The sequence below is a fragment of the Thamnophis elegans genome, chromosome 5, assembly GCF_009769535.1.
Source record: "Thamnophis elegans isolate rThaEle1 chromosome 5, rThaEle1.pri, whole genome shotgun sequence".
Classification (NCBI taxonomy): domain Eukaryota; kingdom Metazoa; phylum Chordata; class Lepidosauria; order Squamata; family Colubridae; genus Thamnophis; species Thamnophis elegans.
The window spans coordinates 6,127,341-6,143,237 of NC_045545.1; the positions used below are offsets into that span (position 1 = coordinate 6,127,341).

The 15,897-nt window shown below is 41.8% G+C and overlaps 1 protein-coding gene across 1 annotated transcript in view; it reads left to right on the forward strand.

Annotated features, from left to right (window-relative positions):
* Nucleotides 1–15,897, forward strand: part of OLFM3 (olfactomedin 3) — an 81,972-nt gene that overhangs the window by 45,526 nt on the left and 20,549 nt on the right. The window contains 1 exon segment of the mRNA XM_032218474.1: nucleotides 1,614–1,769. Within this exon segment, the coding sequence (XP_032074365.1) occupies nucleotides 1,614–1,769 (156 nt within the window).

A 15,897-nucleotide genomic window follows, 5' to 3' on the forward strand; every position in this document is an offset into this window, starting at 1 on the left:
ATTGCTATTGCTATTGCTATCACAACCCCTCACAGATGCCTGTGCCCTCTTGAATCAGACTTCCTGGGAGACTTTCTCCCTGACAAGGGGAATTGGAAGAGATAAACAAACACACAAGAATAGAAAGAACTTGTGGGATTACTGTGGAGAATCTAAAAAGCTATTATGGGGGGAATTCTGCTGAGTGGTGTGTCTTGAGATGTGAATTCTGTTCATGCCATTGTTTAAATTCCTTCAGAGGAAGGAGCCGAGGTGGCGCAGTGGTTAGAGTGCAGCACTGCAGGCCACTTCAGCTGACTGCTATCAGCAGTTCAGTGGTTCAAATCTCACCGGCTCAGGGTTGACTCAGCCTTCCATCCTTCCGAGGTGGGTGAAATGAGGACCCAGACTGTAGGGGCGATATGCTGACTCTGTAAACCGCTTAGAGAGGGCTGAAAGCCCTATGAAGCGGTATATAAGTCTAATTGCTATTGCTATTCATCTCTTTCAACCACCAGTTCTATGTCGACAGCTCGAAGTGCCTCTTTGTGGATGGTGTGGAGAAAATTTCTAAATGTTCCTTGTTTGCACTTCAGACCGTCACTCACGCCCTTGTCATCTCAAGACTGGATTACTGTAATGCGCTCTACTTGGGGCTGCCCCTGAAAAGTGTTCGGAGACTACAATTAGTCCAGAATGCAGCCGCGCGAGCAATATTGGGTGTACCAAGGTACACCCATACTACACCTATCCTCCGCGAGCTGCACTGGCTTCCCATTGGTCTCCGAGCACGATTCAAGGTGCTGGTTATCACCTTTAAAGCCCTACATGGCCTATGACCTGGATACCTGCGAGACTGTCTTCTGCCACATACCTCCCTTAGACCAATAAGATCACACAGGATGGGCCTTCTCCGGGTGCCTTCAGCGGGACAATGCCGGCTGGTGACACTTAGGAGTAGGGCCTTCTCTGTTGCCGCTCCAGCCCTATGGAATGAGCTGCCCCCAGAGATCCGGGCCCTACCTACTCTCATGGCCTTCCGCAAATCTATTAAAACCTGGCTTTTCCGGCAGGCCTGGGGCCGTTGACCTCTTGATTGAGGTCCGGCCCTTCTCTGATTGGGTGTATGTTGTGCTTTTTCTTAACTTTGTTGTGTCCCATTGTTTTAATTCTTTTTTTTTTAATAATTTTTCATTTCTGTAAGCCGCCCGGAGTCCTTCGGGATTGGGCGGCCTAGAAATTCAATAAATGAAATGAAATGAAATGAAATTTAGCTGTGCCTGGGAAGCAATGCTTGCATTGTAGCATTCTCCTGATTTGCATCGTGAGATTATATAAGCAGGGTAATGCTTATTAGATAAAGGCACAGATCCAAATTCAGTACTGTCGCCATCTCATGAATGAAGAAAAGCTGTATTTGTTCAAGAACGAGAGTGGCATCCAATCTGCCCTCCAGACGCTCGATTCGTGTGCATTGAGAAATGCAGTGTTTTGGTGAGGTCTTTAAAAATGGGTAACAATCCAAGAACTGACACATGCCAAACTACCACTCTGCGTTTGATTTAAGTGTCTTGGAGAAGAAAGATGGGAGCACTTTTAGAAATGAGGTTACAAGCAGTGTTCTTCTTTCACAGGTTCAGAATATGTCTCAGTCCATTGAAGTTTTAAATCTACGGACTCAGAGGGATTTCCAGTATGTTTTGAGAATGGAAACACAAATGAAAGGACTGAAGGCTAAGTTCCGACAAATTGAAGATGACCGGAAGACCTTAATGACCAAGCATTTTCAAGTAAGCATTCCCATCTTTTTAATTTTCTGTAACAATTGTTTTGACTGACTGACACAGAAGCACTATTGGAAAAGGCCGCATGAGATGGGTTAGGTATCAAACAATGGGTGGGTTCCTGCCAGTTCTAACCTCTTCTATAGAAGAGGTTCCACAAATCTACTGTGCTGTTTAGAACCGGTTCCAGCTCCCTCCCCCCACCCATCCGCACCATGCTTGCCCCGCCCACCGCTCACTGATTGGCTCGCTCACCAATCGCCCCGCCCGCCTCTAAGAGTCCTATCTAAACCTTAAAGTCTTAAAGCTGTCAAGATTGAATACCCCTGCAGGCTTTTTTCTAAAGGGTTAGGGGTACAAGGGTCTTGTAACTTGACAGCTTTAAGACTTGCGTGCTTCAAATGCCAGAGTTCCTGAGCCAACATTTTGGTTGCTAAGCAAGAGCGTTGTTAAGTGAGTTTCATCACATTTTACAAGTTGGCCACCCCCACCTAGTCACATGACTACCAAGCCACTCCCACTCAGTCACATAGCCAGCAAGCCACTCCCACCTGGTCACATGGCCAGCAAGCCACTTCCACAAAGCAGGCCACACCTACAGAAGAGGTTCTAGAAAAAAATTGAAACCCACCACTGTATCAACCTAAAATACTTGTTAGTAAATTCATGAACACTTGTTTTGAAAAGGATTGTCCTTGCTCTATGCCCGTGATGGCAAACCTATGGCACGCAGAGCCCTCTCTGTGAGCACATGCACCACCACCCCACCTCAGCCAGCTGGTCATCGGGCTTCCGAAGCCTTCTGATTTGGGTACTCTGTGCCATCACTGCTCTATGCTGTTTGATGCTGATCGGTAGTTGTCATTAATTACTGCAACAAAAATGTGAAGGAATTCTATGCCACTTCCTTCCTAGGCTTTGAGCAAGCAAAGCAAGTAGTAATTAATAGAATGAGGGACATGGAGTTCCAAGAAGAACTAAATAGGTTGCCTCTCCACAGTAGGGACAGAATCAAACAGGGTGTGTGGGAATCGGCAAGATATCTGAATGACCTGATCTCCCCAAAACAAAGAATAGCTTTCTTCAGAGCCTGATTTAACATTCTTCCTTCAGCACTCCTCCAGGGCAGGTATAAGAGAACACCTATAGCAGAACGGGTTTGTACCGTATATACTCGAGTATAGGCCGACCCGAATATAAGCCGAGGCACCTAATTTTACCACAAAAAACTGGAAAAGTTATTGACTCGAGTATAAGCCTAGGGTGGGAAATGCAGCAGCTACCGGTAAATTTCAAAAATAAAAATAGATACCAATAATGTTTTTGAATATTTATTTCAAAGAAAAACAGTAAACTAGCGGTGTATTCAATGAAATACTTCACTCACCTCATGATGCTGATGTCCCGCTGTGATGATGATGTCCCGTGCAGCCGCGGGAGCGATGTCCCGCCTCCTATGACACATGGCACAGTGATTCCTATCATTGGATCACTGTACCAGAGGAGGTGGGACATCGCTATGTGGCTGCTTGCCATAACAAGGAGGAGGTGGGACATCGTTGCAGAGCGGCAGGAGGGGGAGGAAGTGGAATCGTAAGACAGCCCTGCATTACATTAGAACGTGAGGAGGGGGGATGGTGCGGTGCGCGCTGCGCAGCAAACTGACACAGAGGGAGGGGAAACTCACAGGGGCACTGGGCCATTCACGAGTGTCACCCAGCGGCATGGCCCCGCCCCTTTTTCTCCTCCATTTCGGGCAAATTTTTCACTGACTCGAGTATAAGCCGAGGCGGCTTTTTTCAGCCCAAAAAGTGGGCTGAAAAACTAGGCTTATACTCGAGTATATACAGTATATGTGGTGAAGGAGAAGTGGAAGATAATTCACATGTTCTATTACTCTGCGAGCTATACAGAGCTTGTAGGTCTGCACATATTCTCCATTTATTAGAGAGATTGCCAGGGAGGGCAGACCATTTTTATCTAGGCTTCCTCCTCCAGGACACTAACCCGGTTACCACGTATGCAGTGGCAAAGTTCTGTGCTGCTACAATGTCCATAAGAAAAAAATTGGCTACGGAAGTATAGTTGTCATCTTGTACCAATTATCTGGACATATCTCTAACAATCTTTGGACCATTATGTTATTGTCCACTTTTAATGTCAATACTTTTTAAATTATATTTTAATGTTAGTATTTTTTTTAATATAGTGTAAAAACTAATGTGTATTGCTGGTCTTTGACCGTAATAAAATTTTACTTACTTACTTACTTACTTACTTACTTACTTACTTACTTACTTACTTCCACTTCCTACATGATGGGATTCCCACCAGGAGAGAAGAGGGAGGGAGGGAGGACATATATGTATGGCCAGATTCCACTGATGCTAACTGAATCATTCAGGACATTAAATAACAGAATTATATTGGAATGATATTCATGTAAATTCTAATGCATATCCAAGATGGCCCATTATGGTTCCTCCCTTTTATTAGTAGGTTTATTTGACTTAATATTTTTAATTTGGCATCTAGACGTCCAGGCTATCAGTGTTTCTCAACCTTGGTCACTTGAAGATGTCCGGACTTCAACTCCCAGAATTCCCCAGCCAGCCATCTATAGTTAATTGAAGATGATATCCACATGGGGAACAAAGGAGAGTAAATTGATTGAGATACATAAATGTTGACCAATTACAGGGAAAAAGATGCAACTCTTTTTTTTATTGAAAATTTTGAAAAAAAAAACTTTTACAAATATTTACCACCCTCCCCCTACCCTCCCCACCAACCCCCCCCCAACCTTCCTCCCCCCCCCCCCCCCGGCTTCCCAGAACCAATACAGGGTATATAAATCTTTAACAAAGATATTCTAAGATAAACTTAAAAAAAAAAATATCATCTTTCATTTGAGCTTTAACTCCTCTTTGCTAGGCTAGCTCTAAACAGATTATATCATTCCTTGTTTCTTTAGTCATAAACTATCTGGAATGTCTTAGTCCCGTATTTATTTTGAGTATAGTCAATCCATCTTCTCCCCTCCAGTTTATATCTCTCATTGGAATGGTCCTTGAGATATGTTGATATTTTAGCCATCTCTGCTAGGTTTGTGACTTTTAATGTCCATTCTTGAATAGTAGGCAAATCTTCCTTCTTCCAGTATTGCACCAAGATGCAACTCTTCAGCGGGATAAGCAATGTGGGCAAGTTCTTCTGAAATCAAATTTAGAAGAGAGAGGAAAAATAAATATTCCGGACAATAAAGAACAGAAACAATGTATTCTTGACCCAGGGAACTCAATGAACTTCATAGCAATTTCTCATAAAGTAAGAGCTTCAGTCGATTGATTCCACTCTGCAGTTGTGGCCTCAGTTCCATAAAAGATGAGCAGGGAATGATGCTGCCTCTCTGGCACTTTCTGCGTCTTTGACCAAATGCGCAGAGCCAGACCTCGCTTTAGGCAAAGGATTGTGGCTGCCTCGGGCACCAAACAAGAGGAGGAGTGAGCTGGAGGAGAAACTTGCCTGGCTAACCAAACTGGTCAGTGTTTCTTTGGCTCTCCTGAAGCCGTCAAATGTAGGGAGAATGCTCCCCTCTTCCTAGGCTTGAAAGAAGTCTCCAATTACTAGATCTGAGCATAGAAAGGACCAGGGCTGGATTTAGATGAAAAGAGGCCCTAGGCTATTCCACTTATGAGGCCCTTTCACCTCCCATTTTTAAGTTTGAAAATTACATGAGAGACAATAAATACATCATTACTGTGATATATATCAATATATATCAATATATATAGCTGGCCTCCCGACGGAGGGCGGCTCTGCTCTGAGGCAAAGGCAGCCACACCTGCTGCCTCCCCTGCTGCGCTCAGCTGCCCGGCTCGGCCCCCTCGCCCTCACCTGCCTGGCTGCTGGTGGGCTCCGCGTCGACGGGGCGGCTACTGGGAGCGGCCACGCCTCTCGCCCGACCGCCGGTGCCAGGAACGTGGGCGGGCTCCCCAACTGCCATGGCGCTGGAACGATCTTAACCAATACATTTTTATGTTTGTTTATAAGTCATATGCGTAGAATTTCTTCTTATTTTCGGTTCAATATTTTAGTGTTCACTGTTTTTGGAATAGTGTAATTTTAATTTTGCTAACAATTTGAATGTAGGCCCCTCTTGATCTTGAGGCCCTAGGCTGAAGCCTAGTTAGCCTATAGGAAAATCCGGCCCTGGATATGACCTCTACCCCCAAAAGGAAATATCATTGCCCTGGGCCTGAAGATCATCTGGCAGTCTTATTATGCCTCCTCTTTTCCTCCAGCCAGAGCAGGTATTAGTAGAAAGCCTTCTCTGAGGTCACCACCAGGTTAATTCACGCAGGAAGGGAAGCTAACCAGAAACTCTCCCTTTGAGCTCTTCAAGAAAGGTTCAGAATGGGTGTCAATGCACAATATCTCCACATAGGTAATAGGGTCACTCCTGGCTCTGTGTGGTTGTTATCATCATTGGTCTTAATAACAAACTTGTCCCGGGTTGCTCACATATTTTCATTGACCGCACATAATGTCAGTAAGCAGCTGCTCAGTCCTAGCTGTCTGTCAAGGCAACTGCCTGTTTGAACACAGTAACCTTTTTAGAGACCTGATATTTGGATTGGCCGGGGCTAACTGATTTGATATGATACTTCAAGTGGCATTTTGAAAGGGATTGCAAGGCGGTAAGGCTATTGAGTAATTTAAAAGGTCAGCATAATGGACCGTCTGCTTCTCTTCAGAGCAGCAATTTGCAAGAATTCAGGCCGTGTATTTCATGCATTGAGACAAAGGAACAGAGGGAAAACAGGCATTGCATGCCTAAGTGCCCCCTTCCATCCCGTAACAGCTCCATATTTACTGATGCCGTTAAAATGCAGTGAATTCATTCATTCCTATCACTTTCTCTGGTTCAGCTCTCATTGACCTTTTTTAAACAAGTGTAGATGAAGCCACCAGTCACAGGACTGGCAATGTGAATATTACACAGCGGAGGCATAGTCCAGCAATTGAAGCATGCGGACTGACTCCACAAAATTTTCAATGAGAGGTGGTGTTATTTCTCCAGATTCTGTAAAGTGAAATAAGATGTTTTCCTTGTTTTTTCATACCCCCAAACGTTTTCCTTCTCTGTGCACATTCTGAAATGGCAAAGGACCTGGCTAATTTGCCTTTTGGATTAGGCATGTGTTACAGGAAGCCTGCTTTCAGATGGATAACTGTTCTGACCCCCTACTCCATCCAGTAACGAAAGCCGAGACACGCTTAATGAGAATGTCCTTTAATAACAAGACCAGACTCTTGGTGGCTGAAAGCCAAATAAACAAATAGATAAGGACCTTGGCAGCAAGTCCTAGAAACATTGGCAGTGGTGGGATTCAAATAATTTAACAACCGGTTCTCTGCCCTAATGGCCATCTGGGTCAGAGGACTCAGTGGTCACGTGACTGGGCAGGTGTGGACAACTCAACATCACTCCCGTCGATGGGTGCTTCGCCTTAGCTCTTACAATGTAATCAGGATTAACTGGAGAGGCAGTTTCTGTAAGCAGGTCAACAAAGATTAGGCTAGAAACAACACCAGAGTGTTTCCTTCCTGCCTTCCTTACAGGATTAGCCCTAATTGACTATATCTGTATCATAACATTTTCCCCCTAATAATCAAAACTTTAACTGTATCTAAGTTGGTTTCCTTTTTTTATTAACCTTTATGTATAATCCAAAGGAATTTCTAATCTTCCTTACATGGGTACCATTCAATATTCATATCCAATTATACTCATCATACATTGTATACATTAGTAACATTATCAACTATTTATTTAAACTATGTCTATTGTCAATAAATTTCACTAAGTTTAACTAGTTTTAAATTATAGTCTTTCATCTATCAACCTGTATCTTTCCAATAGAAAAACAGTCTCGTATCTTCTGCCATTTGTGGTGCCAGTCCTCTAATCATCTCCTTGATCAATTTTGTATGGACTCCTCTTAGCAACTCCTTGCTTATAAGATCTCTCATGTAATCTTGATGCCCTTCTTCTGTTTCCTTAATCAACTTACCTTTGATTGTCAGTAGTGTTAGGCATGCTGTTGCTAATAAAATGTCTCTCTTTAAATCCATAGATTCTTTGGTTTTTTCTTCTTCTGTATCTTGCCCTCTTGCGTAAATTTCCCCTCCCTTTAATTCCTCTTTCAGTATTCCACTCTTCCTATTTTCGGAGACCAGCCAATCACCATAAATATCAGCAAATTTAATCTCTTTATATTCATTTTCCACTTCGATTTTTTGAGTTTTAACCACCATATTTTGCATTTGATAAACATCTTCAACTTCTTCATCATATTTTGCTGTTGTATGCTCTAAGTCTTCCAGCTTCTTCTCTATCCTCTCATATATATTTGATAATTTCTGTATTTCTGAAAATATCTTTTGCAAGTTCAAGATTTCTGTTTGCTTTTGAAATTGTGCAATTCTCTCCAGTTAACAAACACAGCTGCTCTAGCTTGGAAGGTTAAAAAAATTAAACATAGACTAGAACTATTTTGACACACAAAAAATTGTACTTCGATGTCTTACTGATTGAGGAATGATAAAATGTTTGTTTTAAAAGAAATAAAACTTTTGAACCAAAATAAAAATTAAACATAGATTCACAAAAACGTTTGTTTTCACTTTTCTCTGGTTAGAGATATACTTCAAAGGGACATCTGTATGCTTCCCTTCTTATCACTCTCTATAACCAAGCAATAGGACCTTGCAGTGCCAAGCCAAAACAACCAGTGAAGGAAAAAAGTGTTACATTTCCAATACACAAATTCCAATACACAAACCCTCCAGCCGCCGAGCAGCAATGTTACCATTGCAAATTTCCTTATTTCTTTTGTATCTTTTTTGTATTTCAAATTAGAAAAAAGAGTCCAATCTTTAAATGGGTTAGAAAAAAACCCACAGCAATGAAAGAGGAAAACTTTAATCCATAGATTACAGAGAACAATAAAAGAAAAAATAGAACAAGGAAACTTAATCCATCCATTTCATAAGGCTTGCATAAATTCCATCCATGAAGATAGCATTTAAAAAGTAAGATAACCACTGTCCAAAACCATTCCAAATTTAATTTAATTCCGCTGCTTGATTCTTCTTTTCTCCAATTTAAATTAATTTTAAGTTTTTTATAGGCGGTCTCTTTTTAAAACAGTAAAAGTTCCTCACCAACTGGAAACACTTTCTCTTTCTGTATCCTTCCGTTTTGGAGCCGCCCCGACTTCGTCAGCCTTGGCTGGATTTTTTGTCGCTGTCTTGAAGAACTTCTCTTGCATCGATCAGGGACTTGGCGATGTCCCTGAGGTCAGCAAGACGTATTCTTCCTGTTCACTGTCTCTTCAGCATGGTTTAGGTCCGATTGGACCACCCAGCGGCAAAAGTATCAGCTGCAGTCTCGGAGCATAGAGACTGCACATCCGTGTCATTGCGACATTGGCTCCTCCTCAAGAAAAGGATATTCTTGTACCATCTTGTCTAGGAATTCATAAATAAGAGCATAAATATGACCGTATTGCATTGGATTCTTGGCCTATCTAATCCAGCAGTCTTTTCTTGAAATGGTCAAACAGCTGGACAGAGAAGCCAACCAGTCTCTCATCAAATGGCCTTCAAGTGGGAGTCACGTTGCCATCAAGGCTAATAGCCATTGATCCCGATGACTTCCATGAGTTGATCCAACTCTTTTTTGAAACCAGCCAAGTTTAGCCAACATTGCATCCAGTGGTGAGTTCCTACCGGTTCAGCCAAACTGGTAGTAGCTTGGCAGCCTAGGTTGCTGGAACCGGCAGTAAGCTAGGCCTGCCATGCACCCGAACCGGTTCTTCCGGCAGCGCTGTAGGCAGCACCATCTTGTTTTTGGCTTACTAAGGAGGCCAGTTCAGCAGCAAATCAGCCGCTGTTCTTTTTAGCAGGGTTAGAAGACTGGAACTGCAGTCCCTCTACTGGCAACAGGAGGCAAACGTTGCTCAGCACTGATCTGAACCTTGTAAATAAAATCATAACATTACCAGCCTGCGCTGCTTGTTTGTTTCCAACCAGATACAAGAGCCTTCACTTCTCCTCCAGGAGCTCATGAAATTGTGGGCTTCATATGGAGGGGAAAGCAGTCAGTTTGGTTTCTATACTAAATAAAAAGGAAGAATAAAACACCCCAGTCCTATATCTATTTACTCACTTAAGTATATACCTTGTTTCCCAGAAAATAGGACCCAGTCTTATTTTCTTTTGGGTCCCAAAATAAGCACCAGGTCTTATTTGGGGGGATGTCTAACCCGCTCACCTTAGGACCACTGCAGCCAGGTCTCCCACGCACCAACATCTGTCGTGCCGCTGTCTGACTTCTGCAGCTGGTCACAGACAGATGCCACATGGGGCATCAATCTGGGGCCACCACTCAAAGCAGGATGCTGCATGGCTCATTATGCTGGTGCCACCGCTCATGGCAGAAGTTTGCATGGTGTGTTGTGCTGTTGTGAGCAGTGGCACCGGCGCAATGCATCACATGGCGTCCTGCCGCAAGCAGTGGCACCGACACAATGCCCCATGTAGCATCTGGTTGTGAGCAGCCACAGACGTCAGGCAGCAGCGCGACAGATGTTGGGCTGTGGGATTTGAAATCGAAATTCTGGTCCCAATTGCCATTATAACCCGAGGATAATATCTATAGGAATAGATCCATATCTTTCATGTTCAGTTTTTTTTAAAGATATAAGATTAAACACATTATTGTATGGAGATACCCTAACTTATTCCAGAAAGAACAGCCTGAGAATTAGATAAAAATCTATAAATCTTGCCTTTTATCTGTACAAAAATCCTGAAAACATATTGAAGCCAACACTGGGGGGAAAAATCATTGACTTATGTAGCGGTGGTACTGCATTCATAAATTACGTTCTATGGAACAGAAAGAGAATTTAATGTCCATTTGCAAAGGTCTGAGTTTATGATACTCTCTCTAATAAAACATTCTCCCAATTCATCCTTTCAAAACCATTCTTGCTCAAAATTTCTGGGCAGCTAAAGTAAATGGTTTTTTTTTTCCCCTCGTGAGTATAAAATTGGAAGTTGCAAAGGGAGTGCAGTTTCCTCTAATGCATTCATTATAATAACATTTCTGCTTGTAATTTAGCACTGCAATTTCAGTCTTTCTAAATTAGGTGCGTGAAATACATCCACTTCAGCTTTACCTATGGACTCCCCACTGATGCTAATGTTTCCCAAATGAATTTTAGAAAATAGATTTTATTAAGGTAAAGAGGTAAATACAATTAATTTAAATGTGCTTTTAATACAGTCACCGCTATCAGTATACGATATGATGCAGCAGTACTAACAACCCTCACAAGGTAAATCTCTTCAGGGAATACAATATGCATTTTACAATATCTGCTTATTTTAAAAGTGGGCAAAAGCCATTTAAGTAATTTAAGGGCCTTGGAAAGAGATCTATACAATATGGCCAAATATATATATATATATATATATATATATATATATATATATATATATATATATATATATATATATATATACAAATATATACATACATACACACACACACACACACACACACACGTATGTATGTATGTATGTATGTATGTATGTATGTATGTATGTATGTATGTATTTGTGCTGATAAATAAATAAAGGGAGACTAGTATAGATCTATTTCAAGCTATTTAGCTCTCATCAGCTAGCCATACCCTTACTGGGATTTGAACCTGGGCTATATTACATACTAGGCAGACCTCTTATCCATTATCAGCCAAGCCAGGATGAAAGGTATGTATTAGATTTTTACAACCCCCGGTATGCCCAAATATGGGAGGAAGATCACTACTTCCATTCTTTGTCCTTCGGCTCTGTCCTTCGGCTGATAATGGATTAGGCCTGTGGCCTAATGTGTGTGTGTGTTCCATTTTCATAACATACAATCACATGTATACTATACATAGCCAGTATCCTATTGTATTATGTAGTAATTACATCAGTTTCTCTTGTCATCAACGCCCAGAAAGATAAAAACCCATTATTAGCTCTTCTGCTCTCCATATACCTCTTTCTTCTACCTCTCTCCTACCTCCTTTCTTCCCTCCATCATCCTTTCCTATTCTACTTCCCCTTCCTTTCTCCTTCTCCTCTCTCTACCTTCCACTCCTCCTTATCCTCCCCATCTTCCCCCCTTACCCTCTCTCCTATCCCTCTCTTCCCATCTTTCTTCTCCCTTCTGTGGCAATATCTGCTTCTTTTAAAAGTGGGCAAAAGCCATTTAAGTAATTTAAGGGCCTTGGAAAGAGATCTCTACAATATGGCCAATTCCGAAGTTAATCTGATTTAACTTTCTCCTCAAAATTAGGACAGAATTTGGAAAAATGGAACTCATGACCCTGGATGGAATATACATTATTTGGCAAGAGGCAGTGATGGAATTTGCAGTGAAAGAAACTTCTAGGGCTGTCAGGAGCAGTTCCTTGAAGATGGAAAGGGGAAGGAGTTTTGTAAGGAATACTGATGCCTTTCCCCACATCACTGCAGCTGTTTACTGAATCTGAGCTGAAAGTGATTGTCATTTTTTTCTCTCTCATAAAGCTTTCTATTATCCTTATTGGACAGGAGGCCATGAAAATAATGGTGCCTCCAGAGTTCTTTGAATTAGGCTAGTGCCAGCAGGTTGCAATCCAGTTTATGTATGTGCTCACATGACATTATACAGCTGCAGACTGGAAAAATGAGACTGAACCACACAGAAATAAGGGCAAAACAAGAGAACTCAAAATCCGCCAAGGTGCTGTATGATTTGATGACAAGGATGTCTCTGATATAGAAGCAGAAAGTCAATAACTGAACACCTCCCTCCTTCCCCTTCTTCCTTTCTCTACCATGACAGTTTCTGTAAAATACCATAGCTTCTTTCATAAAAGTCACCTTTCGTTAGGTGAAAGTTTGTGCAGGCAAGAGATGAATTCAATCTGTAATACAAAGTGATACCCAACATCACATATATCCTGTAGCCAATCCTTGGGTGCTTATTCCTGCAGAAAACGGAAGATCAGCTCACCGAATTAACTGTTTTAATAACTGGTTTTTGGCTGTGTTTCTCTTTTGGGGGGGGGCAATAACCAGCATTTTGCTGGAGAGGCAAAATACAAGCTGCCTTTTGAGCTATAAACCAAAGCTCATTGGATTGATAATAACAACTTAAATGGCTGTGGTGGACTAACAGAGACATAATGATAGAATAATTTAGAGTGTTCTCATGGGGGACAGCCACATCTAGCCCACAGAGCCGAGGTGGCTCAGTGGTTAGGGTGCAGTACTGCAGGCCACTTCAGCTGACTATTATCTGCAGTTCAGCGGTTCTAATCTCACCGGCTCAGGGTTGACTCAGCCTTCCATCCTTCCGAGGTGGGTGAAATGAGGACCCAGACTGTGGGGGCGATATGCTGACTCTGTAAACCGCTTAGAGAGGGCTGAAAGCCCTATGAAGCGGTATATAAGTCTAACTGCTATTGCTATTGCTATTGCTAAAACTCTTGTTCGCCTGTACCAAAACCCTTCTAAATATTCTCATTGAGCGATAACTTTTAGCATGATCAAATTCTTAAATACATACGGAGTACCATCGTGTTTCCCCGAAAATAAGACAGGGTCTTATTTTCTTTTGACCCCCGAAATAAGTGCTTGGCCTTATTTTCAGGGAGGTCTTATTATTTTTGAGGTGCAGGAGGCGTGGTCACCTCATGGCTGCTATTGTGTTGCAATATTTTGGTGGGAGGGCTTATTTTAGCACATGTGCTCAAAGGCCCGATTGGGCTTATTATCCAGGGAGGTCTTATTTTGGGGGGAAATAGGGTATCAACTGGATTTAGTTAATGGCATTTAAAAGTGAATTCAATCATATCTAACTTGGGGGGGGGGGCGATTTCCCCCTGATTTTGCCCACATCTTTATCTCAATCTTCTTTGTTGTAGAGATTCAGGTTTGCTACTGAACGTTAAGCCCAGTTTTGACCTCAACACCAAAAAAGTTGTGCATTCTGACTGAAAGAATTGTAAGAGAAGTCACATTAGACAGAATTCAGGTCTCACTGCGTCTGGTAGCTGCCTCATCATGCCAAGTGATGGGGCCAAAAATGAATCTTGTCTGGTGGGTTTTGATCTTTGTATCCCATATCCTTTTTTGTTTCAGGGGCAACCACAAGGGAGGCAAATAAAAGTAAAAATGGCAGGCATATGAAAAAAAGGGTGGGCCTTCCATCACAAAATCACAACCTCTGTCTGCTCGAGCCATCCCATTTCTCTCTAAATATTTGGATGCCAAAGGAGGAATTTGTTTCTTCATCTCCTCATCCTCTCCCCCAAAAACATGACTTCTGTGTTTTATTTGAACACACGTGTTGAAAATGGTATACTCTTTTTCCTCAACAGACACTTTACATGAAATAATGGCAAAATTGAACATAATAAAGGAGTGTGTGTGCGTTTTGCTAGTTTTACCTAATTTCGTATTATCGTTTTGCTCTTTCAGATGTATCTCAGAGATCTCAGCATCTATCCTAAACAAAGATGTTCAAGTGCTCCTCAAATCATTAGCACTAAGTCATTCAAAATGTTTAGCTACTTTCCAGTGGTGGGTTTCAAAATTTTTCGAACCCACTCTGTGGGTGTGGCCTCCTTTGTGGGAGTGGCTTGCCAGCCATGTGACCTGGTGGGAGTGGCTTGCCGGCCATGTCTTTTCTTTCTTTCTTTCTTTCTTTCCTTCCTTCTTTCTTTCTTTCTTTCTTTCTCTCTCTCTCTCTCTCTCCTTCCTTTTGTCTCTCTGTCCCTTTTTCCTTTTTCTTTCATCTCTCTCTCTTTTCTTTTTTCTTTTTTCTTTTTTTCTTTTTTCTTTTTTTCTTTTTTTCTTTTTTTCTTTTTTTCTTTTTTTCTTTTTTTCTTTTTTTCTTTTTTTTCTTTTTTCTTTTTTTCTTTTTTTCTTTTTTCTTTTTTTCTTTTTTTCTTTTTTCTTTTTTCTTTTTTTCTTTTTTTCTTTCTTCCTTTCTTTCTCATTCTCTCTCTGTGTGAGTCTCTCTGTGTGTGTGTGTGTCAGTGGTGGGTTTCAAAAAAAATTGGAACCTCTTCTGTAGGTGTGGCCTGCTTTCAGAGTCCACTGGTGGAACCTCTTCTAACCGGTTGGGTAGATTTGAAGAACCGGTTCTACCGAACTGGTGCAAACTGGTAGGAACCCACCTCTGCTACTTTCCGTGCTTCTGACATACCCTGTTGTGGAAATCCCATCCAATTCCCACTCTCTTAAATTGTAACTATAACAACAGCACAGAGATGCTGCTTTAATTATAGATGCTATTCATAAAATCCTCCATAGATATTAACAGTGATAAAGGGATTTCATTCAGTAATCCCAAGGCAGTCTTTCTAATCAATGCTAATTTTGCACCCATAAAATGTGTACTGCAAGCAGTGTCATTGACAGATCTAAAAGCACCGGGACTGAGGTTCATAACACACTCATTCTCTAGCAACTCAATTCCAAATAGGATTTCAAAAAGCACAACAGCAGCTGAAGCTGACAATAGCAATAGCAATAGCAGTAGACTTATATACCGCTTCATAGGCCTTTCAGGCCTCTCTAAGCGGTTTACAGAGAGTCAGCATATTGCCCCCAACAATCTGGGTCCTCATTTTACCCACCTCGGAAGGATGGAAGGCTGAGTCAACCCTGAGCCGGTGAGATTTGAACCGCTGACCTGCTGATCTAGCAGTAGCCTGCAGTGCTGCATTTAACCACTGCGCCACTGCGCCACCTTGGCTCTTAGAATTAGTTACACCGAGCCAAAACAGAACAGTGTGAATATTCCTGAAGCACTTCACAAAAACAGTTTCAAAATGATTGATGGAACTCATTAAATGCAGGTTTATAATGCCACCACACACAAACACACCCCAAATTACAAAGCACCAGCAAAATAGCTATGGGATACTTTGAAGACTACTTTTAATGGCAGTTGAGAAGTAGGAATTAATCCGGAAAATTGAAAAATCGAAATACTTTATTAGTAAACCAAGCTGCA